Genomic DNA, 27,625 nt, shown 5'->3' with positions numbered 1-27,625 from the left:
AATCAGAAGTTGTGTTTCTGACAATGTTTATATATTCAAAACATTTCTACATCTCAGTAACAAACAACTGAAGTAAAAAGCCATAACCCCTTGTAATAAATAATGTAATTTTAACTAAACTGCAGTAGGAAAAATATGTATATATATTTTAGTGGTATTAATTAAAGGTTCCTGGGTCAACATAAGGATAAGCAAGGAATTCCCCTAGTTTGTTGCCTTCGGAATCATAGTGGAGCATTCTGAAGCAAACATCACAAAAGAAACATGGATCCTCTGGTGCAAAGGTGTCATTGTTTGTCACCCATCTGTAGTAAAAAAAAAAAAAAAAAAAAGTATATTATAGCGTTTTTTTAAATGCTTCAACATTGTATAATTTGTGTTCTCTAACAGTGGTTATCAACCTGTGGGTCATGACCCCTTGGAGGCAAAGTTTGAAGGACTCTTTCATAGGGGTCACATAGCAGTTATCTTGCAGATCGGATATTTACATTACGATTCATATCAGTAAACATTGCAGTTATACTTAGCAACAAATTTTATAGTTGGGGGTTACCACATGAAGACGTGTATTAAACGTTTACAGCATTAGAAGGTTGAGAACTACTGTCCTATAAAAATACATAAAGAACATTTTCACTACTGCCTCAACAGACTATACCAACACAGTAGGGACACCAACAAGAAATGCTACAGAACTGTATCTGAGATTTCTTCATAAGGTAAGGAATTGATCTATTAGAAAGCACCACACACTTGCCCAGATAACTGTCCTTAAGTTCTCCTTCAATTACTTTCTATTAGTCCACTCCGTATGCTACAGACCCTGAAGGACTTCCTTAATTTAGTGATGTAATCCAGGGTTGCCTTAACCCTGCCCTTGCCCCAGTTTCCAGTGTTGGGATTATAAACATGTGTCCATATACCCAGATACTTACTTTAAGATGGGGCAAATTTACACATTAGTATAGAATATATGGAGAGTATAACATACAGTGTTCTTTATTAGAGGGACCATATCCATGCTCTTCCAGTAATTTTACAATAAATGTAGCGGATGAATGGAGACATTACCTTATTGTGCCATTAAAATACAGACATGCCTAAATTTGCATTTCATCCCTGCACAGGAGCCATACAATATTATCCTTAATTTAGCAAAGGCTGGTCATTTGGAGAACACAAGGCTTTTAATTGAGATGTGAGGATAAAAATACAGCAGTTGAGGGGTTGGGGATTTAGCTCAGCGGTAGAGCGCTTGCAAGGCCCTGGGTTCGGTCCCCAGCTCCGAAAAAAAGAAAAAAAAATACAGCAGTTGGAGTATAAGATTCACCTGAGATTGTTTCATGCCTCGGAAGCCACACTGGTCACATGAAATCACAATCTCTTAAGTTTCTCTATTTTATTAAGTCTTTTCTGAAAATCTGATCCAGTTTCTGGATTTTCATTTTGGTAACTCATTTCTATCTTCCTAATCTTTTAATACTGTGGTAAGAAACTGAAAGCCAACTAATACTAAAAATAGTAAGAATCAGTTGGGGGACAGTGATGCATTCAAGAGGTCAAGGCAAAAATATCAGGAATCCAAGGTTCAAGTCTGTTTACACAGATGGTTTGAGGAGGACAGTCAGCCCAGGTTGCATGAGAGCCTCAGAATGGATTAAGACCCTGCACATGCAGGCTTACCGTGTGCAGTACCCCCACCTTTTCACTTTTTATCCAGGAGGGAAGGGCTTGCTAAGTTGCCTAGGCCAACATTAAATTCAAACTTTCCTTGCCTTATCCTCATGAGTAATTACAATTACAGGTCCATGTCACAATAACTGCTCAAAACAGAAAAGCTTAATTGGCTTTATGGCTGGAACTGATTTTGTAACAGGCAAGAAGCATGGTTCCTTACAACCTTGAAGTCTGTTCTGACTTCATGTATGTTTCCTTGTGTTAAAATGCCATGTGTACACCTAATGTAAACAAACTCATTAACAGGCATCTGGCTTTGGGTTCAATTTCTTTTTTTTTTTCTTTTTCTATTTTTTTTTTTTTTTTTTTTGGAGCTGGGGACCAAACCCAGGGCCTTGCACTTGCTGGGCAAACTCTACCACTGAGCTAAATCCCCAACCCCCTGGGTTCAATTCTTTATTCAAAACAACATGCTAACTTTAAGCAAACTGCACTGACTAGAACACTGACTCTAGTAGATAAAACACTGAAATCTAAAATTGAAAGATCTCCAGAGTACTAAATACTGTGAAAATCAGAATTTCTTAAAGGAAAAAAAAAAGCGTCACTCACCTAGCTGTATACATCTTACAGACAAAACATTTTCTAGTCCATAGCCAATGCTTCTTGGTAAGAAGGGGATAAAGTGTTCTATCCAAGCAGTCGTCATGATGCACAAGCCTTTTATGAGGAAAATACATGGAGTTATTACAATGCAGTTATACCTGTTCTCTAGGAGCACGGCTCACCTGTCATTTACGCAGGCAGTATTTTACAAAATACCCACTGCTGGGGATGTAACTCAGTAGAGATCTTGTCTGGCTTGCTTACTAATGAGCAATCACCTGCATCACTAAACACTTTCCCCAGACAGCTTGACTATGATTTTGTTTAAATTGAGATACTTAAGAATTCAATCCTCCAGTAAATACTTTCATATACATATATTAGACAAGTCTCTTATTATTATGTAGTTCTGCCTGACTTGGAGATTGATAATGTAGACCAGGCTGTTTCCCAAGTGCTGGGATTATAGGCCTGTACTGGCTGGGTTTGTGTGTCAACTTGACACAAGCTGGAGTTATCACAGAGAAAGGAGCCTCGAAATGCCTCCACGAGATCCAGCTGTAAAGCATTCTTTCAACTAGTGATCAAGGGGGGAGGGCACAGGCCATTGTGAGTGGTGCCGTCCCTGGGTTCTATAAAGAAAGCTGAGCAAGCCAGTAAGTAACATCCCTCCATGGCCTCTGCATCAGCTCCTGCTGCATGCCCTGTGTCAGTTCCAGTCCTGACTCCCTTTGGTGATGAACAGCAATGTGGAAGTGTAAGCTGAATAAACTCTTTCCTCCCCAACTTGCTTCTTGGTCATGTTTGTGCAGGAATAGAAACCCTGACTAAGACAAGGCCCACACTACCATGTCTAGATTTTTCTGGAAAAAAAAAAGTCCCCATTTCCAATTGCATAGAAAGTATATTTGTTGCACCCAAGCTAAGCCACATTAGTAAATTACTTACACTTTTGTACTATTAAAGAGAAAGAAAAGTAGTTCGATGCTGCCAAGCATGATTACCTCAGTTCAACCCTCAGGACTGACAAGGTGCAAAGACAGGCTCCTGCAATAGTCCTCTGTCTACACTCCAGCTGTAGCATGTATCCTCCCCTTCCGACTAAATTTTTTTTTTTTTTTTAAAGACAGCTTTAAGGTAAACTATTCTGAATGGTGTCCCATACCTTATGTCTGTGATGACAACAACATGCTCACAATCTCCCTGGTGACAGTATAAGTAAGGAAAGCCAAGTTTAATATTCAAGTCATTGAATGTGAAGTCTTCCATTCTAGCGGTCTGAAATTTTCCATATCCTCGGTCATGGGACTCTGACCACTCTATTATAGTTCTGTTTTGGGGATGGGCAAGGATAAAGCATTGTTATTAGAACTTGAGCAGGAAAGAAAAGACAGTGCAATTACACACAATCGGGCCTACTAATTAAATGGATGGTTGCCATTTATAGTGGTTAATAATATTGGAGCAGGAACAGTGAATTCAAACCAGTAGCCATCAAACCTAATGACCTGGGTTCACACCGCAAGTCTCCCACCAGCCTTCTCTGCTCCCATGCCATAGCATACACATAGACCCAAATTCTCGAGAAAAGAAATGTCCTCTGCTAGGAGTGGGGAGGGAGGGTTTTCAGGAGGATTAGACACTGAACTTTGCATCTGTGTAATAGTTTTTTTATTCTTTGCATTTTGGATGTTTGTGTTTTAAAACAGGGTCTCATTTTATATATATAGCCCTAGCTGCCCTGGAGCTCACTATGTAGGACAGGCTGGCCTTGAACTTGAAATTCATCTGCCTCTGCTTTCCAACTGCTGGGATTAAAGGTGAGAGCCACCATGCCTGGTTCCTTTTTAAAGTCTGGTCCACTAGGGAAAGATCTGTCTGCCATTGATCTATTATTCTCTCAATAAGGCCAGTTTTTTGGAAGGCTGTATGATGCATGCTACATTAGTCGCTAAATGTGGCTACAATGCCACATTTCATTCATTTTTTGACAACAGGGTTTTTTTTTTTTCTTTTTTAAACAGAAACTTAACATATACTGAGATTAGAGTGTTAGTATTTCTTAGCTTCAAATTCTAGTTATGGTGCTGGGTGGTGGCATCAGTGACGCACGCCTTGGGAAGCAGGGAAGGTGGAGCTCTGTTAGAGGCCAGCTGATTTGTGAGTTCCAGGACAGTCAGTGCTACAGAGAAACCTTGTCTTGAAAAACTGGGGGAAGGCGGGACAAGACGATGGACACAACTCATGGCAAGTGCTGAGCACTATGACCCACAGAAGCTACAGCTCTTTGGAACAAGTGTGAAAACGGCAATCAAACTGGATGAAAGATGGCTGGAACCAGTGCATGGAAGGACATGGTCACTGATGACAAAACAATGTTAACAAAATGCTATTAGAGATGATAGACTTTCATATTCAGATACTCAAACATCACACACATATCCATATGTCTGGGACATGCAGAAAAATACTGAAGAGAATGGTGGCTGCTGGGTGGAAGTAATAAATCTTTAAAACTGAAGAAAGTTACTGAACAGTTATCTGAGAATATCAGTACCTTCGTGGGCCTAATCTTTCTAGAGGCATGAGCCATCCAAAGTTAACAGTTCCTTGAGGTAGGGGGATGGAATCCTTAAACATACATACAGTAAGAGTAATGGAAATACCAATTTAAGAGTTAGAAATAAACTGTCACAGCACACATCTTAGATCTCAGCACTCAGGAGGCAGAGGTAAATGGGTAGGGAAGACATTTGTATAGTTAAGATAGGTACATGTTAACTTGGGAGGCAGACACAGGCCTGGGTGTAGGCCATCAAGGGATATATAGTGAATCCCTTCCTCAAAACAAAACTAAAAACTTTGAAAAGATTTTTGTGAGTAGTACCTGCTCAAGTCTCTGCATTCCGGGTATCTTTTGTCATTGTAAAACGTTCCTTCAAAATAAAAGAAAGCTGACTTGTATAGGTCCTACAAGAAAACAAGATATATAGTGTTTAATCAAAACCTGTTCATAATTCAAATATTCACAACACACCATAAGACCACTCGAATACAAACCAGAAAACTGATATATGGACTTCTTTGATACCACTCAATAAAAACTTGCTTCCTGGACATACACACACAGAGGAGGGAGAGAGATGGCTCTGTTCCAGCTTTATTCTACTGCTATTTTAATCATTACTCTTGATTTTAAAGTGTGTTCTAAGACTTGAGAAAGGGACAGTGAGACGGCCCAGGAGGTAAAGTGACTGCTGACAAGCCTGGGTACCTAGGTTTGATCACTGGGCACTCAAGGTAGAAAGTCACTGTAAAGGTAAATGATCCAGAGCTAGGCATAGCGATGCCTAAGAATAATCCTATTGTTAAGGTGGCTGGGCAAGAAGAATGCTGTGAGTTTGATGTTAGTCTGGGCTACATAGTGAGGTCTGGGCAAGCCTAGGTTACAGTGAGACTCTCCTTTTTAAGATGGATGGATGGATGGATGGATGGATGGATGGATGGATGGATGGATGGATGGATGGATGGGATAGATAAATGCATGCATGCTCTAACTAACTATTGCCTCATTTTGGAAACCAAGTTTGGTATACACTCAGTTTTGTTAATCATACAACACTTGTATAAACCCCCATTAGAAATGACTTGCACAACTTAATGCCTTCTCACATAATTGCTTATTTACAAAGAAAACGCTAGAACAAAAGTAGTTTTCACTAATAATAACTGTTCCTCACGGGGTTGGGGATTTAGCTCAATGGTAGAGCGCTTGCCTAGCAAGCGCAAGGCCCTGAGTTTGGTCCCCAGCTTCGGAAAAAAAAAATTAATAACTGTTCCTCACTATACAAGGAATAGCAGACAGGCAGGTTCAGTAGTACCCACATGCAATCCCAGCACTTGTGAAGTCGAGGCAGAAGAATCACAAATCCCAAGGCAGTGTGGGCTACACTGGAAGACAATGTTTTTGATACTAGATCAGAAAATACTTGTACTGTTTACATGTTTGTTTTAAAAACACAGTTCCATTCTCAAAGCAATTATTAAAAACCCCAAACCCAAGGGTTTATTGGCAAATACTTTTCTACTTTAGAGCTAGAGAGACTTGATTGGCTTCATCAGAGTTATCCAGGCTGTGGCACGTCAACAGTGACATAACAGTCTAGCTCACTGTAAGAGCTGCTACTCACCGGAAAACCAGTCTACGACCGCTAGTGGGGTGCCATGGAACCAACAAAGACATCAACACAGGGCCTTTTACTTTTCTTTGGGGTGCAATGGTGTTAACACACAAAACAGTTTTGGAAAAAGCTAAAAAGTACTGGACATAGGCCATGAGAGCATGAGGCTCATTATAATACTCTCTACAGAGCTGAAATGTTTCCATCAGAAGCCTTACAAAGGAGAACAAAATAAACCCAACAGCCAACAGTACTGTAAAATACAAATGTCAGTGAAATGGTCTTTCTAAGGCTCATAAAGATGTTAGCCTCAGCCGGGTATATACCTTTAATCTCAATATTTAGGAGGCAAAGGCAGGTGGATCTCTGAGTTCAAGGCCAGTTGGTGTACAAACCAAGTCCACGACAGCCAAGACTACTGATAGAGAGAAAACCTGTCTTGAAAAAAACAAAACAAACAACAAAAAGGTAGGCTCAAGCCAGGCTGTGGTGGTACACACCTTTAATTCCAACATTTGAGGTGGTGAGGCACTGAGGTCTCTATGAATTCAAGGTCAGCCTGGTCTACATAGCAAGTTTCAGGACAGCCAAGAATATAGAGAGACCCTGTCTCAAAAAACAAAAAGCCCAGTAACAACAACAAAAAGATGTTAAATTTAGTCAATACTTCATTCATAGGAATCTGCCTTTCTAAATGCTTTTACCATCATAAACATATTTCTAAGACACTGCTGAAGAACAAAAAGCAAAACACATTTCTGAACAGATACATTTCCCACAAGGTCCTGTGCTAGAAGCCTGCTGGTGAGTTAATCACACTGTGATTCATCAAAGCCATCCACAGCTAGCACACTGGGCAAAGAAACAGTGTGGGCTTTGAAGGGGGAAACAAGAATCTGACTCTAGCCTCCACCACTGACTGCTGAACTTGAGCAGCTCAGGATTATGCTTTTTCTTATAAAAATAGTGACAATTCTTTTTAAGGCCAACATATACTAGGCACATGGCAGGTGCTCAATTATCACACTATTATTTTAGTAGAGAACAGAAAGAATAGCCACAGATATGTAAATATTAAGAGAATAAATAGGGGCTAGATAGCTGGGTTAGCAGTTACAAGCACTTACTGCTTTTCCAGAGGAACTGAGTTTCATTCCCAGCACCCTCATAACTGCTCTAACCAAGCTGATAGGTTACTACAAAGAGGGATTCTTCAGATAAAAAAATTTTTTTAAAGATCTCTTTTCCTCTAGCTCTCCTGGAATCTGCTGTGCAGACCAGTGTTACAGGATATTTGATCACACTGTGAACCTGAGACTGTGTCATTTACTGGAAATTACTGGCTGTGTGTGGCTCAGCCCTTAGCACACACCTTTAATCCCAAAGGATGAGGAGGAAGGACTTATTGGCAAATCCTTTTCCATTCTAAAGCCAGAGAGACTTAATTAAATACATCAGAGTTATCCAAATGCACATCAGCAAGGACTTTAACAGTCCAGCTCACTGAGAACTGTGACAGGAAGCCTCCTTGTAAAAGGAAGCAGCCATGTTTGAAAGTGAGTGGCAGACAAAGTGACATATCAGAGAAAGATCTGACAGAATAGGATATGTCTGCCTCTCACAAGGAGGGAAGAAAGGGACAATGCAGAAAAGGAAACAGGTAGATTTCCTGGGAAAGTCTTAAAGAGACAGGTTGAAAAGTATAAGCTAGACACAGTTGAAGGCAGAAAGAGCCATAGAATGACAAGGAGACAGAAGATCAGAACATATTGCTATGAGGTCAGGCACAGCCATTCAGCAGAGGTGGAGAGAGAAACCAGATTGAATCAGTCAACTTAGAGAAGAGTCTGAGGCAAAACAGCAAGCCAGAGATCAGAAAGAACAAGAAAGGATGAACGTGCTCAGTAGCATGTCTCAGAGGCTGCAAAAACACTCTAGGCCTAGACTAGACTACACGGAGGCTAAAGCTTCCAGGACAAGGCTTACAAGAGCAGACAGAGGCCGTGAGTCTCAGAGATGACATTACGTCATTGGGAGAGAGAAAAAAATACTTTTTTTAAAAAAAAGATTTGTTTATTTATTATATATGAGCACACTGTCACTGTCTTCAGCCACACCAGAAGAGGGCATCGGATCCCATTACAGATGGTTGTGAGCCACCATGTGGTTGCTGGGATTTGAACTCAGGACCTGTGGAAGAGCAGTCACTGCTCTTAACCACCGAGCCATCTCTCCAGCCCTAAAAAAATACTTTTACAGACCAGGTTGGTCTTGAAATCAGAGATCTGCCTGCTTCTGCCTCCTGAGTGCTAGAATTAAAGACATGTACCACCAACACCCAGCTCACATTAATTTATTTATAGCTATATCTTCCTTTTTGGTAGTATTAAGAAAGCTTGCAAAAGATCAGTGCTTTCTTCCTTGAGGAAAATATAAATCTATTTCCTTAAAATTCCACTTGTTTCTCTTGAGCACTGCAGTTATCTCCACAAGCACTGACATGGCAGTTCAGTTGAGTTTAGGTATCTTAAAACCATTTCAACACAACCACATGAGATTTGTTTAATCTCTCCATGAGCCATGATGCTCATCTCGACATCAGACTAAAAAGAACAGAACATGGTGGGTCTGTAGGGCAGACACAAACAGCACCAGGACATTCTGATACGCACTACAACAGACACGAAATGCCTGCAACCAAGTTTGGAAATGTGACCATGACTCCCACTCCCATCCCAGATGCATGGTGATATGCTTCTTACCACACTGAAATGCTCGAAACAGGAGCATGGAATGCATGGAGAAGACACACAAATTCACTAATGAAATGTTAGTTAATGGGACTCAAAATCAAAGAACTAAAAATGTACATTGCTGATGGAGCCAGGAGGCTGACTTGATCCTTCTCCAAGTTCTACCTTCATCCTACTTGTTTTAATGTCCTTTTATGGGCCTGTAGAGATGCCCTCTCCTTAGTGGGCAAGGAAACCCAGGGTCCTCTGCCAAGGCTGCACCACAAAAAAGAACCAGAGCAATCCTTTCCTGTCTTGAGATTCAGCAGCATCAGGTGGTTCTGTTAGCTTAGGTAAACCCTCAATTTTAAACATGTTTTGGGCAGCCTGCCCGAAGCTCCTCTTCAAGAATACGGAGGCATCTGTCTCACTGGGGGTGCCAGTACCAGGAAGCAACGGGAAAGATCAACTCTGTGCCACCTCCTGTCTGATATCGGCCCTGTACTTTTCAGCCCTACAAGCAGTGAATAACAGGTGCAAATGACCAAGGCTCTTGGCCAATCCCAAACTTTTCCTGGAGGTAGTAAAGGTGGACTGAAATTTTCACAGCATTTTAAACAGAAGAGAATGGAGAACACCACCAAAGCAACAATAAGGCTGAGGCTATAACTCAGTTCAAAGTGCTTACTTGGTTTAATCCCTACGACCAACAAATGAGTGAATAAGGAAGTTACAGTGCTACTTCATTGTGACTGTGAGAAAAGGGAAAAGAGCGACCGGTTACAGCCAGATGGCCAGCAGTAGCTCAGAAGGGTGGTGTCATTACAGCTGTAAATGGTGGGAAGTGAGAATGAACAGACTCCTGCCTCGGAAGGCTCTATGGATGGCGGATGGAGAGACAAGTGCGGCACACAGACAGTAAGGACACTCATTCAACACTCACTTAAGGAGCAGTCACTGTCTCCGTTTCTATTACTCCCTTGTTTTTTTAAGGAGGAAGAGGAGGTCATCTTACTTTGCTGATGTGTTCGGGGGCCTGGTCTGGGGCATTGCTGAATTCTCCACCAATCTGGAGGTCACTGACACAGCAAATTGAGTCTCTCAGTTCCGTGAGCTTCTGACTGCCCAATACCAACACTGTCTGGTATGGCTTGTGTTCTCTGTGCTAAAGGCAAACAGGAAATAAGTGCCCATTGAAAAACCAGTTAACACAAATCCCACCAAGACCTTATAAAGTCACTGATTTTCTTCTTCTTTTCTTTTGGTCCTGGAACTCACTCTGTAGACCAAACTACCCTCAAATTCAAGCAATCCACCTGCCTCTGCCTCCAGAGTGATGAGATTAAAGGTGCAGTTGCCAGGCATAATTTCTTAATTTGACCTATCCTTTAGGGTTGGAGTCAGGGTTCAGTAGTAAACAGCACTTGCCTAGTATGTACAGGAGTACTGAAAACAAACAAATCACATTTAGAAGTCGACACTTACATATCACTGAAGATAGCAATCTACATCCTAACCCAAGCTATAAACCCCCAAAACTTCTTAAAAACTGGCGGTTTGAGATACCAAGCAATGCACTTAAGTAATACCAAGATGCTTCATAAAAGCCTATGTAAGTGCAAACTATGTGTATACATAAACTATGGGATTAGTTCCACAGACACACCTCTGTGAAGAAGCAAAAACATATAAAAGCTAACACTTGCTTAGCATGTGCAAAGCTTGGCCTTCAATTCTCACCTGTAAAAGAAGGGGAGGAGTAAGGATATATACATGTAAAGCTAGAATAATTTTATTAGGAACTTCTAAGAAATTACTGGCTTGAATGAGAAATGTCCCCAAGGGTCTCTAGCATTTGAGAGCTTGGTCCTAATTGCTGGTTCTGTTAAGAGAGGTAGTAGGTGTGGCTTTGAGGAGGAAATGTGTCACTGACGATGTTTGTACATTTATTTTTACAGAGTACGTACATGACTGCAGTTGTCTGGAGGCCAGAAAAGGATGTTGCATTCTCTGGTGCCAGAGGGACAGGTGGTTGTGAGACACCTGATATGTGTGTGCTGGGCACCGAACTTCCTCTGCTAGAGTAGTTAGTACGTACTCTGAACTGCTGAGCCATCTCTCCAGCCCCAAGCCTCTCTGCTTCTGGTTTGTTGTCTGAGATGTGAGCCCTCAGCTTCAGGAGCCATGTCTGCTCCCTGTTGCCTCTGCTTCTCTGATACAGAAGCTAATCTAGCCAGCCCTTCCGTGAACTGTGAACTGTCTCCATCACAGTTGCTGCCTCACAGCAATACACAAGAAACACTGGCATCCTTGTGACGTATTTGTAACAAAAAGGAACGTCTCTAGCATCTCAACTGATGAACAAAGTTCATTCCACTCCTCTACCAGCAAACTATTTAGCAAAAACAACCAATAAACAAAAACTCATTAATTCACAGAATGAGAATCTAGGAAGTGTATGCATACTTTCAGTTGCTTCTAGTACAAAACCAGCTACACATTCCAGTGTCACAAATGTAATACTCATTGGTAAAAAGATGTAAATTTAACTTTTGGAATTGTTGAAACATTTTTTAAAGGTTAACTTATTATATATAAGTACACTGTAGCTATCTTTAAATACACCAGGAGAGGACATAAGATCTTATTACAGATTGTTGTGAGCTACCATGTGGTTGCTGGGATTTGAACTCAGAACCTCTGGAAGAACAGTCAGTGCTCTTAACCACTGAGCCATCTCTCCAGTCCAGAACATTTCTTATTAAAACAAAGGACTCACAAATACATCTTCTTGTCTTAAAAAATACGATGTCAGACTGTATATGCCAATATTTAGTTTGAAGCCTGAGATAGGACTTCAAATATTAAATGCTTTGTCAAAGGTCCTTTTAGGGACTTGTGGGGTCATAGTGATAAAGTACTTCCCTAGGAGGCATGCTTGGGGTCCTAGGTTCTATCCTTAATACTCAAAGTTACTTAGCCATGAAAACCAGAAGGTTTCACCACTGACCTTATTAAATATAACCGGATATAAGATGTTCACAGATAGGATAGACTCTCCTTCTTCAATCATGTCTGCTGGATTTTCAGGTTTTTTTCCTAGTGCATGAGATTCCTGGAGAAAGAAAACAAGACCTTGAAATCAGCCACTGTAACGCAGTTAAGAGGCAACATAACAGAGCCATCATTGAGGACTCCAGTCAACCTTGGTCTGAGGTCTAATTCAAAGTGAAGAATGGCTGATTGGATTGACTCTGACTGACTGACTGACTGACTATCTGTCTGTCTGTCTGTCTGTCTCTCTTTCTCTGCCCCCTCCCCCCCATTTCATTTTTTGAGATAGGATTTCTCTGTATAACCTTGACTGTTCTGGAATTAGTTCTGTAGATAAGGCTGGCCTCACTCTCAGAGACCCACCTGCCTTTGCTTCCTGGATGGTGAGGGCGAACAGTTACTCTCTTTATGCTCTGTCTTACCTACTGTAGTAACAGAAAATACTTTACAGCACTGTTCCTGAAAATGTGTATATAAAACATGTAATCCCAGCACTCAGAGGCATGGTCAGGCTGATCTCTGTGAGCTCTCTCTTGCCAGCCTGGTTTACATGGTGACTTCCAGGACAGGCAGAACTAAACAGTGTCTTGAAGGAAAAGAGTTATTAGAGCTGGCAGAGGCTTAGCAGGTAAAGAGCCTGCTGAAAAGCCTGGCAGCCTGTGTTCCTGACCCCAGAGACCTGTACAGGGAAGGAGAGAAGTGTAAGTTGTAGCCGCTATGCATATACATGTACACCCCGCCCAACAGTCTCACACACTCTCTCAATAATGTTAGTAAGAAATCTAATATGGTAACTAACTATTCCTACAAGCAAAGTCTAAACTCACACACAAATACAAGTCTACTGAATAAGTGTGGAGGTTTGTAAATGGTTGGCCCATGGAAAATGGCACTATTAGGAGGTATAGCCTTGTTAGAGGAAGTGTGTCACTATGGAGGCAGGACTTTGTGGTCTCATAAATATGTTCAAATTTGGCCAGTGTGATCCAGACTCTCATCCCTGGCTGCCTGCAGATCAAGATATAGAACTCTTGGCTCTTTCAGCACAAAGTTTGTCCACTCATTGTCATGCTTCCTACCATGGTGATAAACCGCTGAAATTGTAAGCCAGCCCCAATTAGATGTTTTCCTTTATAAGAGTTGCCTCGGTCATGGTCTCTTCACAGCAATAACACCCTAACTAAGACAAGAAGCAAATAAAATGAGATGCTAAGCCAGCTATTATAAGCATGGCCAATTAACTAATTGAAACCAGTTCCTTTAACTATAGGAAATCAGCTTCCTCAACTGATTTAACAGCAGATTTCTCAGCAGAAAAAAAGACAAGAAATAAGTCAGAAACACTTCAAACCACGGAAGAAAATCATTACCCAGAACTCTGTCAAGATCTGGCAAGACTGTACTCCCTAGGGACGGAGAGGAGATGAGGACAGGCACAGGCAGCACCTGCAGCAGCAGACCCTCAGACTGAAGGCGCACAGATCCGTAAGCACTGAGAAGATACTTTCAATATATGCAGAAAAGGAAGGAGGTGGGAATCAAATATGCAGGACAAAATCAGAATCTAAACAAGGAGATAACAGGAAAACAGGGGAACAAATACAGCCAAAGAGCTGAATACGACAAGCAAGCCCTTTCTCCCCAGTAACTAGTATGGTTGTACATAGAGGACACTTTCTTATTGAAAGGCTGACAGACGATTACAAAAACTTTATTCAGCTTTGTTATCTACAGGAGACTCATTTTAGATATAAAGATACAAATAGGCTGAAAGTAAAAGGGGAGATGATACTGTAACAAAAGCAAACTGCTGTAGGCTCTTTTACTCTCCGACAAAACAGACTTTACATTAAGATGAGTCTAAGGGTATTTGCATGCTGATAAATGTTGCCAAACACAGTGAACATACAATTACAGACATACACTGAACAAAAAGATCCTAAAAGTGCAGAGGAACACTCTATAGGACAGACCACCAATTTCAAGGAACTAAAATCATACAAAGTATCTCCGATCACCAATAAAACTAGAAATCAGTAACAAGGCAAGCTCAAAATCCCAAATGCTTGGTAATCTTAGAAATATAATAGTACAGCTCTACATGGTGGCATGTGTCTGCTACCCTGTCACAAGTGGGGGCAGGGAAGACTGGGGCAGGAAGATTTCAAAGCCTGTGCTATCCAGAGACCCTTCCCAAAACCAAAATGGGCTGGAGAGGTGGCTCAGAGGCTAAGATATGTACTGCTCTTGCAGAGGACTGGGGTTTGGCTTGCAGCACTCAAGTAGGGCAGCTCACAAGTGCCTACAGTTCTAGCTCCTCTAGTCCAATGCCCTCTCTGGCCTCCAAGGGCACAGCACTCATATTCATAAAGCCACACAACGTACATATACACACAAATACAATAAAAACACAACACTAAACAAAAAACCCTTTTTTAAAACAACCAGTGAGTCATCGAAAAAATACACAGAGGAAGTCAGAAGACATTGTGAGGCCTAGATATACTTAAAAGACAGAAGAGCTATGGTAAAAAGGCAATTTATATCTGGAAACATTTACATATAAAATAACTGTGTTAAGTAATAACAAAAAGAACAAACCAATTCCAAAGTTAGCAGAAAAGAGGAAATAATATAAGGTAGAAAAAACAAAATAGAAAAGTTAACAAAAGCAATATTTTGAGTGAGTATATCTGTGGCAGTGTCAGATTCCTTGGAGGTTGTGATCTTCCCCACGTGGGTGCTGGTTTCCAAACTCAGATCCTTGGGAAAAGTAAAGGAGGGCTTCTAACCACTGAACCACTGGTTCAGCACAAAAGTTAATTCTTTAAAAACACTGAGTTACTAAAATCAGAAGTAAAAGCAGGGGCTGTAAAGATGGCTCAGTGGGGGAAGGCACTGTTGCTGACAGCTGACAGCTGACAGCTGACAGCCTCACTGCAGCAAACGCCAGCTAAGCAGAAAGGCAGCTAAGCAGAAAGGGCGTTTCTAGAAGGTGCTAAAAAGGTGGCCAATTCTATGCTAAAGTCTTTGGGTTCAGGTGACTGGGCAACTATATGTCTTAATTATTTCACTGTATGTGATGAGATCGAGATGGTGATTCCAGTGAGACATCCCATTCCTCACAGGTGGAAGTCTAACCCGTAACACAGTGTGCAAGCACTCAGCCCAGACAAAATCTGTCTCTCTGTTCCTTCCTGACTGACTGCTCACAAAAGGGATCATGTGGCCCTCAATGCTGCCCCCTAGGATGAAACATAGGCAGGAGGGAGGGAGATGGGACAGAGATGGATGGATGGAATCTTTAAACCACTGATTTAGCCACATATAACTCATCTTGTCACCCTTTTCTGAAATTGCTGTTTCTAAAGTATCTTATTATCTTTATATCAGCCTACGCTAGAGAAATATTGAATCGCTCCCATGTATTATTATTCTGTATCATTTTGAATGGCAGTGGGGTGGTACAGGCCTTTAACCCCAGCACTGAGAAGATGGAGGCGGGCTGATCTCTCAATTCAAGATCAGTCTGCAAAGTTCCAGGCTAGCCAGAGCTACACAGTGAGGCCCTGAGGTCTTAATAAAACACACACACACACACACACACACACACACACACACACACACAATATCTATGTAATTCTGAAACCATGCTTTTGGGGGGCAAGGATGCCTTGTACTCCATCTGGTTGCTATGTACAACAGAATGAAGGCTAACCATTTTACATCATATATTAAAATTGACTCAAACTGAGGCTAGAAAAATGGTTCAACAGTTAAGAGTGTTTGCTGCTGGGGTTGGGGATTTAGCTCAGTGGTAGAGCGCTTTCCCCAGCTCCGGAAGAAAAAAAAGAAAAAAGAAAAAAGAAAAAAAAAAAGAGTGTTTGCTGCTTTTGTAGAGGACCATGGTTTGGTTTCCAATAACTATATAAGGGTTCAATTCACAACCATCTTTAAAACTCCAGTTCTAGGGGAACCAGCATCCTTTTCTGGACTCCGTGGGAAACCAGGCATACACGTGCTGTAAAGACCTACATTCAGGCAAATACCCAAACATAAAAGTTTAAATAATAAAATAAAAATAAATCAAAATGAATCAAAGAGCTAACCTACAAACTAAAGCGCTAACACTCTACAGAAAAATCAAAGGACAATCTTCACAGTACTGGGTTAGGTACTATTTCTTAAATATTCCAAAAGTCAGTGAACAAAGAAAAATTGATATTCTTGATCTCATCAAAGTTTAATGCCTAGCAATATCAAAAGAGTGAAAAAGACAATCTGCAGAAGGAGAGAATATATTTTCAAGGCAAAAATATGGCAAAGTTGTAGCACTCAGAATACCCAATAATGAGACAAGGTACTTTAATTGTAAAGAATTACAATAGATGTTTTTCAAAGAAGATATACAACCATTACTAATTAAATAAAAAGATGCTTAGCACCATTAGCCACTAGGGAAATACAAATCAAAATTATAAAATAAGTAGTAGGGTTATTCTAAACAAACAATGTATGAATTGAAAAAGATCTGGAGAAATGTAAGCTTCCCCAATCACTAATGGGAACAGAAAATGCAGCTTTTTATGGAAGACAGCAGTGTTAAGACAGAGTCACAAAAACAGAACCCAAACATTTATACTCCAGTATCAGTAATTCATAATAATCAAAAGACTCAAAGAACTAAAAAGTCAACAGCATATTAACAAATAAAACATGGAGTATATGCAACAAAAGATTTCATTTGGCCATAGAATAAAGTTCTAACACATGCTAAAACATGGATGAACCTTTAAACTTTATGTTAAAGGAGACATACAAAAAGAAACACACCTTAAATCCCAGCACTTGGGAGGCAGAGGCAGGCAGATCTCTGAATTCAAGGCCAGCCTGGTCTACAGAGTTAGTTCCAGGACAGTCAAAGCTATACTGAAAAACGCTGTCTCAAGAAAAGCAAAAGAGAAAGAAAAATATTATGTAGGTTCACTCACGTGACATATATAGAATAGCAATTTCATACAGACAGAACGCAGACTAGAGGTCACCAGGAAAAGAGAATAAGTCATTCCTTATTGGGTACAAAGTTTGTGTTGGGATAATAAAAATGTCCTGGAAATAATGAACAGTAAACATCATGGTGAATGTACCTAATAGTTGGTCAGTCGACTTTTTTTTTTTTTTTTTTTTTTTTGAGACAGTATCTCATTGTGTGGCCCTGGCTAGCCTAGAACTTGCTACAAGCTTGGTTTCAAACTCAGAAATCTGTCCACCTTTACCTCTCGAATGCTGGGATTTAAAGGTACCATGCCTTGTTTTAAAATTTCTTTAAAACATTTTTTTGTGTTACATTGTTTTTCCTTTTCTTTTCTTTTTTAATATATATTGGTACTTTGCCACCAAGTATGTCCTTGTATCATGTACATGTAATGCCTGCAGAGGCCAGAAGAGGATATCTACTCCCCCTACACCCCATCCCGAACTGGAGTTATAAACCACTGTTAGGCACCATGTGGCTGGGTACTGGGAATCAAATCTGTGTACTTTGGTAGAGCAGTCCATTTGAGCCATCACTATAGCCTCAAATATTTACTACATCTTGTGTGTGCGTCTGTGCATGTGTGCATGTGTGCAAGAACATGCCACAGTGAGAGTGGGGAAGCAAGAGGGTGACTTTTGAAGATTAGTTCTTTTTCACTCCCATGTGGGTTCTGGGGAGCTGATAAATTGTGGGGCTCAGTGGCAGGCATTCTGACTACAGAGCTATCTTGCCAGCCCCAGTATCACTTTACTGAGCTCTTGAAATAGGCAAAAATGTTTTCATTTTACTAATTTTTAACATATTTTTTATTTTCATAAATGATCCTAGGTTTCATTAGGGTATTTTCAACAAAGTTAATGTATAGTGTACTTTGAGTATGTTCCACCCCCATATCCTACCCTCCCAGGGGCTGGCTATGTAGACAAGGCTAGAGTGGAACTTGCAGGGACATCTTCAGAGTCCATCTTCAGAGTGCTCAGATTACAGACATGCACAACCATGACCAGCCAACGTGGTATTTGTTATGTAATTCTACTACATGGTGAAAGGTGGAAGCCGACAGCTGCCCTTGGGCATTATCATGTGCCCAGAAGAGTGGCATGTAACTGTTTCTGAACTATCATGTCTCCTACCACCGCATTCTTTAACACCTGTCACTTTCACTTGGCGTTTCACTCATGAAGCAATAGATTAAGAGTATGGTTTTAAAAGCTGGGTGTGGTAGTGTATGCCTTTAGTTCCAGCACTCAGGAGATAGAGGCAGGTGACTTTGAGAATTCAAGGTTAGCCTGGTCTACATAACAAGTTCCAAAATCTGACCCCTGCCTCCCAAAAATATATGATAATAAAATCAGGAACAGAACATAGAGTTCCAGGAACAGGGTGGTAGACAGGTGTAAATTTGGTCTACCGCCAACAGTGAGACTGAACTAAAGGGAAAAGTCAGGCAGAGAGCCGAAGGAGTCAGAAGAGTGGTCCCTTCAGTTCTGTGGGTAAGACTCTGTCACTAACAGTCAATGACATACTCAGGGAGGGGTGGAAAGGCAAGACTTACCATTTCATAAGCAAACGTTTCTTGTCTACAGGCACGATCTATCGTGATGTTTTCTTCCCGATAGTCTAAGAGCCCCTTCCTCACACTGACAGAGACATAGGGAGATAAAATGGTCAGCATGCTCTCTACAATCGTTACTTAAATATCTTTTTAAATTATTTTAAATGTGTGAATGCCTGCATGCATGTCTGCACCACCTGTGCTTGGTGCCTATAGGGCAGAAGACAACCCTGGATTCCTCGGAACCTGAGTTACAGAGTTGCAAGCTTCTATGTGGGTACCAGGTCCTGAGTCTAGAGAGGCAGGTGCAGCTAAAAACTGAGCTCTCCATCTCTAAGCTTTAGCATACAGGGGCTGGGAATCAAACCCAACCTTCATATATGCTAGGCAAGCACTCTACTACTGAGCTATGCTAACAGCCCCAATCGTTTAACTTCTCATTTTAAACTTCCTTTAGACTTAAATTACAAAAATAACATCAAGAGTATACTCCTAAAAAAAGATGTATATATTTAAAAAAAAAAAAAAAAAAAAAAAACAGGGTTGGGGATTTAGCTCAGTGGTAGAGCGCTTGCCTAGCAAGCGCAAGGCCCTAGGTTCAGTCCCCAGCTCCGGGGGGTGTGGGGGGTGGGGGGGTGGGGAAGAGTATATTCCTTATATCTCTCCCCAAGCTTTCCTCTTCCTAATGTCTTCTATGATCACAAAATCATGAAGAGAAATTAACATCAGCACAATAATTATTAGCTACAGATGTTTTCCACATCACACACAATTTTTAATTTAGAGCTTTTTTTTTCCTGTTCCAGATTTCTATCTAGGATTCTGCAGTGCACTGACTATTTTCCCTTGGTCTCTTTAAGCCTGTTAGATCCCTTCATGATCCTGACACTGCAGAAGAGTGTAATTGATTCAATTTACAGAATGCCCATTAAGTTGGGTGACCAGTTTAAATGAGATTGGAGTAAAGAGCATCTTGAGATGATTGCCTACAAGACTGATGACCTTCTGGCGCGCCCATCTCTGGAATCTAGGGTTAATGAGTCCCCGGTACTAAGGATGTTAGCCTCAGTTCAGTTCTGTCTGCCAAGGGGCTCAACTAGAAACAGCACTATTTTATTTTCTCTGAAATGGATAAAGATTTGGAGGGAGGTACTTTTGAGACCATGCAAACACAGCTTCTTCATGCAGGAATTTTAGCACCCATTTGACATCCCCAACACCATTTACTATGGTATGTACTTAACGGTGTTCCTCCCCACCACAGAAGTTCTATAGTCAAATAACCTGTCCCTACTCCCTTGCTCATTTCTAGTCATACAAATTCCACTCACTCATTTTATTCCATGGGTTAAAATCTATTATTTTGTTGCTCAAATAGTCATAAATTGCTCCAAACATGCAATAGGCTGTGATCTTTTATTTTTGATAGGGAAGTAGGGCATGCACTTCTTGGTTTGTGGAACCACAGACACCCAAAATTCATTTTCTACTTTTCCTATCCAAACCTTGGCATTAACATTTAAGGAACCTGAGTTCCTTCTCTAGAGTGGGGTTTATGTTACTTTAAACTAAGGTCTCAGGTAGCCCAATCTGGGCTTGAACTCACTGAATTCTTGATACTCTTGCCTCTATATCCCAAGCGTTGGGTTACAGATTACACCATCATGCCCAGCTTGGGAGACAGATTTTGTCTATCTGTTTCACCAGTATCTAGGCACAGCGTGTTATCAGCAGAGTTACTGCTTCTAAGCCTTTCAGCTGAGATAGGCAGGCAGGATGGATGGATGTTAAACCATGCATGCACAAACACCTATTATTGTTGGTGTGCTTGTTGTGCATTTAAGATATGGATACTTGGGGCTGAAGAGATGGCTCAGTGGTTAAGAGCACTGACTGCTCTTCCAGAGGTCCTGAGTTCAAATCCCAGTAACCACATGGTGGCTCACAACCATCTGTAATGAGATCGGATACCCGTTTCTGGTATGTCTGAAGACAGCTACCGTGTACTTATATAATAAATAAATAAATAAATCTTAAAAAAAAAAGATATGGATACTTTTATGTACATGTGGTACAGGCGTGTATGTGTGGATACACGTTTGTGTATGGAGGCCAGAAGTTGACAAAGGGGGTCTTTATCACGCTTCTTTTTTTTCCCCCCGGAGCCGAACCCAGGGCCTTGCGCTTGCTGGGCAAGCGCTCTACCACTGAGCTAAATCCCCAACCCCACGCTTAATTCTTTTAATTATTAATTAATTAATCACGACAGGGTCTTATATAGCTCTGCTAGCCTGGAACTTATAGGCCATGCTGGCCTTGAACTTGGAGATCTTCTACCTGTTACTACACTTCAAGGCACATAACACACCTGACTATACCTTGTTATTATTTTAAAATTTTATTTTGTGAGTATGGGTACTTTTGCCTATATGCATGTCTGTATACCACCTGAGTGCCTGGTGCTCATGGAAGCCAAAAGTGAGCATTAGCTCTCCAAGAATGAAATTACAGATGACTGTGAAGCACCATGGAAGTGCTGGGAATCGAACGCAGTCCTCTGGAAGAGCAGCCAATGTTCTAAACCCAAGCCACCCCTCTACTGTATTGCTCTCAAGAGCCCATGTCTCTGCTTCACGCACCCCAGGATGTGCACCGCTGCCTCTTAATATGGGTGCTAGGGACCCAATTCAGTCTTCATGCAAGCACTTTCCTGGCTGAGCCATCTCTGAAGCCTTCTATTTGGATAATTCAAATCCCAAAAACCCAAGTGCAAGACTCATAGTGTTCAACTTCTCTGTGCAAGTGAGGAGATGGCTCAGAGGACTGGCAACTGTTCTTTATTCAAGTGCAGTAATTGTGTACATCAGCTTCCCAGCTGCTACCTACAGTCTGATAAACACTAATAGGTGAGAAGGGCCTTTTCCTTCAGCCTTACATCATCACCACCATGCAGACTCAGAGCAGCTCTCTGCATCCTCCTTGGTGTTGTGTACATTTGTAAAACACATGGGCTCTCTTGCTGCTTTTTTGTATTCTACTTTAGGTTTATGTACTCAAACGTAGGCATACATGTCCTTTGTTGGTGTGTGTGTGTGTGTGTGTGTGTGTGTGTGTGTGTGTAAGGCAAAGAGCAATTTTTTGGTGATGTTCCTCGGGAGCTATCCATTTTTTAAGTTTTATTTTATTTTTTTTAGTTTTCTGAGACACGGTTTCTCTAGATCATCCAGGAGCTCACTATATAGACTAGGCTGGCCCGAAACTCACAAAGATCTCCCTGCCTCTGCCTCAGAAGTATGGGATTCAAGGCATGTACCACCTTCACCCTGCTTAGTTTATTTTTATTTCTGATGAAGTCTCACTAGCCCGGGGTGGCCTAACACTCACGGTCTCTGTCTTAACCTCTCAAGTGCAGCATTACAGATGTAAGCCACCCCATTCAACTTGCAAAATATTTGTTTTATCTTAAACACATCCATATAGGTGAGTACTCAATATATTATGGGAGGTCCACACAGTGGGTAATGAGGCTGTGATGAAGGATGAGTCAGTGGTTTCCAAGATGTACTTGTGAGTGAAGAAAGCAAAGCCACCATGGTAACCTTGGAAGGAGGTAAGCTGGGTACAGTTCACCAGCTCATATCTGCAAACACACGTTTTAACCTGTTCTGTAAAGATGAACCTTTACAGTTGAAAAAGTTTTCTTTTGCCAACTGGCACTCGTTAAATGTATAAATACAGGAGAGAACGTGTATTGTATGTAGCACTTGAGGGAAGGTTTTGCTTCCTAGTAACAAGCTAGTGAAGCAGAGTCCTAAAGTGCACAGCTGCCTGTGTCAGTACCCAGCTCCTTCGCTGCACCGAGCACCCAGTGGCTTCCTCCCACCACTTCCCTCAATAGCTTTTTCTGGCACATGGACTTCTACCAAAGCAACATCACTGCCACTCAGTGAAACACAGGCAGGCCCTCTCTTAATGGCACTGGGTCTAAGTCTAGGGGAAGAAAGGATCTCTTCCAGCACTCTCAGTCCCAGGGTGGGAGGCTCCTTCTATCTGCTCTACCACTTAGTCATATTCCCTTTGTAGTTTCTGTCAGTGCCTTACTGTTCTGATCCTTCCTGAAAGTTTGTTTGTTTAGTTGTTTTTGAAATTGCTAAGTTATATGAATAACCCAGGCTGTACAGGAACTTCCCTCGTCTCAAACTTACAGTGATCTTCCTGCCTCTCATACCTAAGTACTGAGATTACAGGCGTGAACTACTATGCCCAGCCATAAAATTAACAGTCCTTTAGATTAAACTTCCTCCATCAAAGTGACTCAGGTTTAGCCTCTAGATTGGACTGACTGCCATAGGAGATAAAATGCACAAGCGTCCACTGATTTGGACAAACACTAAACAAATGCTGGAGAGATTGGCTATCTGCAGGGGTCAGTGGGTAGGAAATGAGGGACTGGGAACAGCTTAGTAGGGACCAAACGTGTAGCATTCTCGACTCCTCACTGCTGTGGCCGTACTTCTTGTTTTTACGTCCTAAGATGGTCAGAGGGGGTCAAAGTCAGTGCCTTGTGCCTTGTGCAAGCTCAGCAAGTTTTGCCACCAACTACATCTTTATTTGGGGGTCTTATAAGACAGGGTCCAAAATTCCATCGTCCAGGCAATGGTCCTTCCGCCTCAGCCTCTCAGAACTAGAGGGGGTGTAATTGTGGTCCACATACAATATATTTTTACTTTTTTAAAGGTAAATTACTGGTTCATATCCCTTCCCCTCATTTTCCTGTGGGGTGTTTTTGTCTGCTTCTGCCACGTAAACATTCTATCCATTTCTTTTCACTTTCTGTGAGTTTAAGTTCCACTCAGATCTATCTTGCAGCCGATCTCAGTCTCTTCCTGCAGTAAATTCTCTTCGGAGCCTCATTTCTTCCTGTTCTTTGTGGTATTTGGATTGGTTTACAAGATTCCTATTTCAATGGTGCTTTTCTTCTGTCACTCTAACAAAGGCTAAAGTTTTACTTTTCCACAAAATCCAAGGTTTGATTTACTTTAGTTTTTACACTTCTTTGTTTACTATGTGGACTCGAGTATGTGACCTCATGCTATGGACGTAGGGAGGTCAGAGGATTTATGGGGAGCTGGTTCTCTTACCTTTACAATAAGGACTCCAGGAACTGAACTAAGGTTGTTAGGTCTAGTGGCAAATGTATCTCGGTGGCTCAAAATCTACTTTTAAAACATTCCCAGGGTTGGGGATTTAGCTCAGTGGTAGAGTGCTTGCCTAGCAAGCGCAAGGCCCTGGGTTCGGTCCCCAGCTCCGAAAAAAAGAAAAGAAAAAAAAACAAAAAACAAAACAAAAAAAAAAAAAAAACATTCCCAGTTTGGGTGACAGTTATGAATTTTACAGTTTTGTGGCTCTTTCTTCCAGAACTCACCTAGTTTATTTCCTTTACCCTTTAAATGGTGGTCGAAGCAGGAAACAGTGCTTTCCAAGCCACACCAGTGAGGAGGACAGGTATAAGGTTTGAGGGAACAGAGTTCACCGCTAACATGGGCGGTATTAACAACTCCCTCACAGCCTGCAGGAATTAACACCTGTCTTGAGGAAATACTGGGAGCTGCAGAGACGAAAGAGGCACACGGATCTATCTGAGTCCAGGCCAGCTTGGTCCTCTCAGAGAAACCCTGTCTCCAAAACAAAACAAGGGGAAAGAAGAAAGAGAAAGAACGAGCCAAAGCAATCTTTAACAAAAATCTTAAATATTAAAGTTCTTTAGCTTGTTATGATAAAAGGGATGGCGCACAGCAGGAGCCAACTCCTAACATTTGTCTTCTCTCCCTCTTCAATGCCTGACAAAGTTTCTTCATTAGAAAAGAAAGCCAGGGGGCTGGAGGGATGGCTCAGTGGTTAAGAGCACTGACTGCTCTTCCAGAGGTCCTGAGTTCAAATCCCAGCAACCACATGGTGGCTCACAACCACCTGTAATGAGATCTGGTGCCTTCTTATGGCCTGCAGGCATACATGCAGGCAGAACACTGTATACATTAATAAATATATATTTCTAAAAAAAAAATTGGACTTCTATTATTTTGATTTAATTTTTTCTTCTTTAATAATTTATTGTTATTATTATATTTAAGAAGGATATATTATTTTATTATTATATGTGAGACAGGATCTCACATTTAATTCAAGCCGGCCTGGAACTTTGTCTGGCCTTGAATTCATGGTAATTTGTTTAGATCAGCCTTCCTGAGTGCTTAGCCACCACCCCAAGATTAGGAATTCGTTCCCAGCCACAACTGGTTCCTTACCACAGGTATTTTGAGAATGACTATCCGAGTATTTGGCTTGCATTCCAAATCAAAGTAGATAAAGTCTACATTAAAAAATAAATGCAAATTCAAATATGTATTGGGATTTAGGGCTTCTGTGTTCTTAAATGTCTTTCTTTAGATATAAGACTATCATCTGATTATGTAGAATGGCACTTTTGAAGCTACATACTAATGGGTAAATTATCACCCACAACTGTATCCCACACTCACAGAGCTAAAGAAAGCATGTCCAAATGTTTAAAACAACAGCAATCACTCATCAATCCTCGTGGAACTCACTACGTAGATAAGACTAACCTCTAACTTACAACTTTTCTGACTCAGCCTCCTGAGTGCTGGGACTACAGCCAAAAGCCAGTACATTAAGCCAATGGTTGAACTTAAGTGGTAGAGATGTGGAGAACAATACAATACTTTCCAAAGTAAAATATTCAGTGTTCAGATAAATAGGAGAAGGGCTAACTTTGGTTTAGTGGGAGGTCGTGCTTCACCTCCAGCACCAAAACAAATAGCACATAACAAAACGAAATCATACCATAAAGTCACTAGGTCGGTGTTCTCTGGGATGACTTCTGGGTCTTCATCTTCACCGAGGCATCTCAATTTATCAAGGCTTAGAAAGAGGGAGGGGTTGGAAAAGGGAAAAAGGAAAAGCCACGTTTTATCATCAGCCATGCATTTTTCAAGAGCGGGTCAGAGCTTGTCCTAAATACATCATTGAATAATTAAGTCTTATGAAATCCAGCAGGTGGCTCAAAGGAGGCCAGAATTCAAGACAATGGTTTTTGTGCCAATGTTATACTGAAAAGAATCTATGTTCATCTGAGGACAGCCAGTACTGCCAATAGAAGAAGGACCATTACAAAGTAGTTTTATAATTTTTCCCCCAGGGAAGGAACTTTTGGGGAAATTTTAATAATAACATATTCATGAGGACCGCTAGAGGCCACGGTTAATAAAGGTTTTAAACCCAGCTCTGTTAAGTCTCCATCCTTACGTGCTTCCATTGTCCAAATATCAGTGACAGATAGACGCTGTTACTTCAACAAGCACCTTAAAGACCAGAGAATAGAAATCTTTTGTGCAGTTGTAGTGTACCGTTACTAGATCCACCCTCAGAAAAGTGCTTTTGGACCCTAGGACCTCTTCCGGCCTTCCGGAAGGTTAAGGGTCCTCGGGAAGCGCAGGGACGAGGCTGCGCCCTGCCGGATCCACGCAGAGTCCCCAAGGCCGCACACTCACCCGCACACGACCCTCAGCTCTGCCGCCGCCTCCAGACTGCAACCCAGATCCTCAGCTACCGCAGCATCCTCAAAGCCGTTGTTGGATGCCTCTCCGTCCGTCGGCTGCGCGGCTGCCTGCGGTTCGTTCAGCGACAAATCCTGGGCTCCTAGTCGACCGCGCCACAACTCCCCAAAAGCGCCGACGTGGAACACGCGCGTGTGCAACTCGGGAAGCTCGTACTCTGGAAAGCTGCTGTGGCTCCCACTGGGGACTGGGTGCTGTGGGCCACCCGCACCGCCGCCCTGCGGGTCCTCCGCCATGTCAGCCAGGATCCCTTCCGGCAAAAGCTGGCTAGCAGGCGTCGCGGGGCGTGACGGGATTTGTAGTTTCGCGGGGCTCCCGGGCGGCAGGCGGTTGTGTGAGCTGTGCTTCAGAAACTACATCTCCCGGCAGGCTGGCTACGGCCTGGGCGAGGCTCGGTCGCTGTGGGCAGGGCTGGGTGCATTGTTCTCTTGGCTTGTCCGAGGGCGGTGCCGCTTGCTGGGTGCGGAGCTGACCTGGCACTGTGACCCACAATTACCTAAAGACTCAATCACTGGGCCTTCTCTCAGAGTTTCCTCAAATCTGGTTCGTAGGGGCGGGACTTTTGCCCACTGGTGTTGCTAACTGCTCTGCTGTTCCTCCTGTGCTGTTCCTCCTATCCTAGAGCTACAGAGTCCTGGAGGACAAGGACCAGGGGCACTGAGATTGATTCGTCCAGAATCTTCTGAAAGGCCCGTGCGTGTTTGTATGCATGCTTTGCTGTATACCTGCACGAGCTTTTCGAACGTCGGCTGTGCCTTACACACTATTCATGATGTATATTTTGAAAAGTCACCCACCACTTTTCCGGGAAAGAGCCATATGTGACTGTTAAAGTAGTAGACCGGTAAACTAGGAAATGGAAGTAGCTTGAAATCCAGTGGGCCTAGATGCTTCTGAAGCTTTGCTATTGCTCAGCTGTTCCAAAGATCATAGCAGGGTGTGCTGAACAATCCTTGGCTTGTATGACTGTTCTGTAACACATGTTGTATAAATTCACCCATTTGAGCTATTCCTTTAGTGGCTTTTGTTATAGTCACAATTGGGCAACCTTTGGTTTGAGAACATTTTCACCACTCCTGAAAAATCAGTCTGTTGCCTTTAGTTATGACTTAAAACCTTTCCAATTTTAGCCAACAATTCACAGA

General features: G+C 41.9%; 1 protein-coding gene across 6 annotated transcripts; it reads right to left on the bottom strand.

Moving 5' to 3' along the window:
* Positions 1 to 9: 9 nt before the first annotated feature.
* Positions 10 to 26,745, bottom strand: Snapc3 (small nuclear RNA activating complex, polypeptide 3). 6 transcript variants are annotated; one of them, XM_087549770.1, is made up of 10 exons: positions 26,415 to 26,745; positions 25,708 to 25,785; positions 24,269 to 24,518; positions 18,844 to 18,928; positions 12,207 to 12,311; positions 10,212 to 10,361; positions 5,171 to 5,253; positions 3,449 to 3,613; positions 2,290 to 2,397; positions 10 to 305 (listed from the first exon to the last, which is right to left on the bottom strand). In XM_087549770.1, exons 4-10 carry the CDS (start codon positions 18,844 to 18,846, stop codon positions 158 to 160), a joined length of 762 nt encoding a protein of 253 aa, XP_087405896.1. In that variant the 5' UTR covers positions 18,847 to 18,928; positions 24,269 to 24,518; positions 25,708 to 25,785; positions 26,415 to 26,745; the 3' UTR covers positions 10 to 157. The 6 variants fall into 6 exon arrangements, with proteins under 6 accessions (XP_087405896.1, XP_087405897.1, NP_001013230.1 ...); XM_087549771.1 differs by having other exon boundaries at positions 24,269 to 24,451; NM_001013212.1 differs by lacking the exon at positions 24,269 to 24,518 and having other exon boundaries at positions 26,415 to 26,732.
* Positions 26,746 to 27,625: the final 880 nt, after the last annotated feature.

Source organism: Rattus norvegicus, chromosome 5 (assembly GCF_021556685.1).
Source record: "Rattus norvegicus strain SHRSP/BbbUtx chromosome 5, alternate assembly SHRSP_T2T, whole genome shotgun sequence".
Lineage (NCBI taxonomy): Eukaryota > Metazoa > Chordata > Mammalia > Rodentia > Muridae > Rattus > Rattus norvegicus.
Note: the sequence above shows the minus strand (reverse complement) of the source record. Positions and strands in the feature narration are given on the sequence as shown.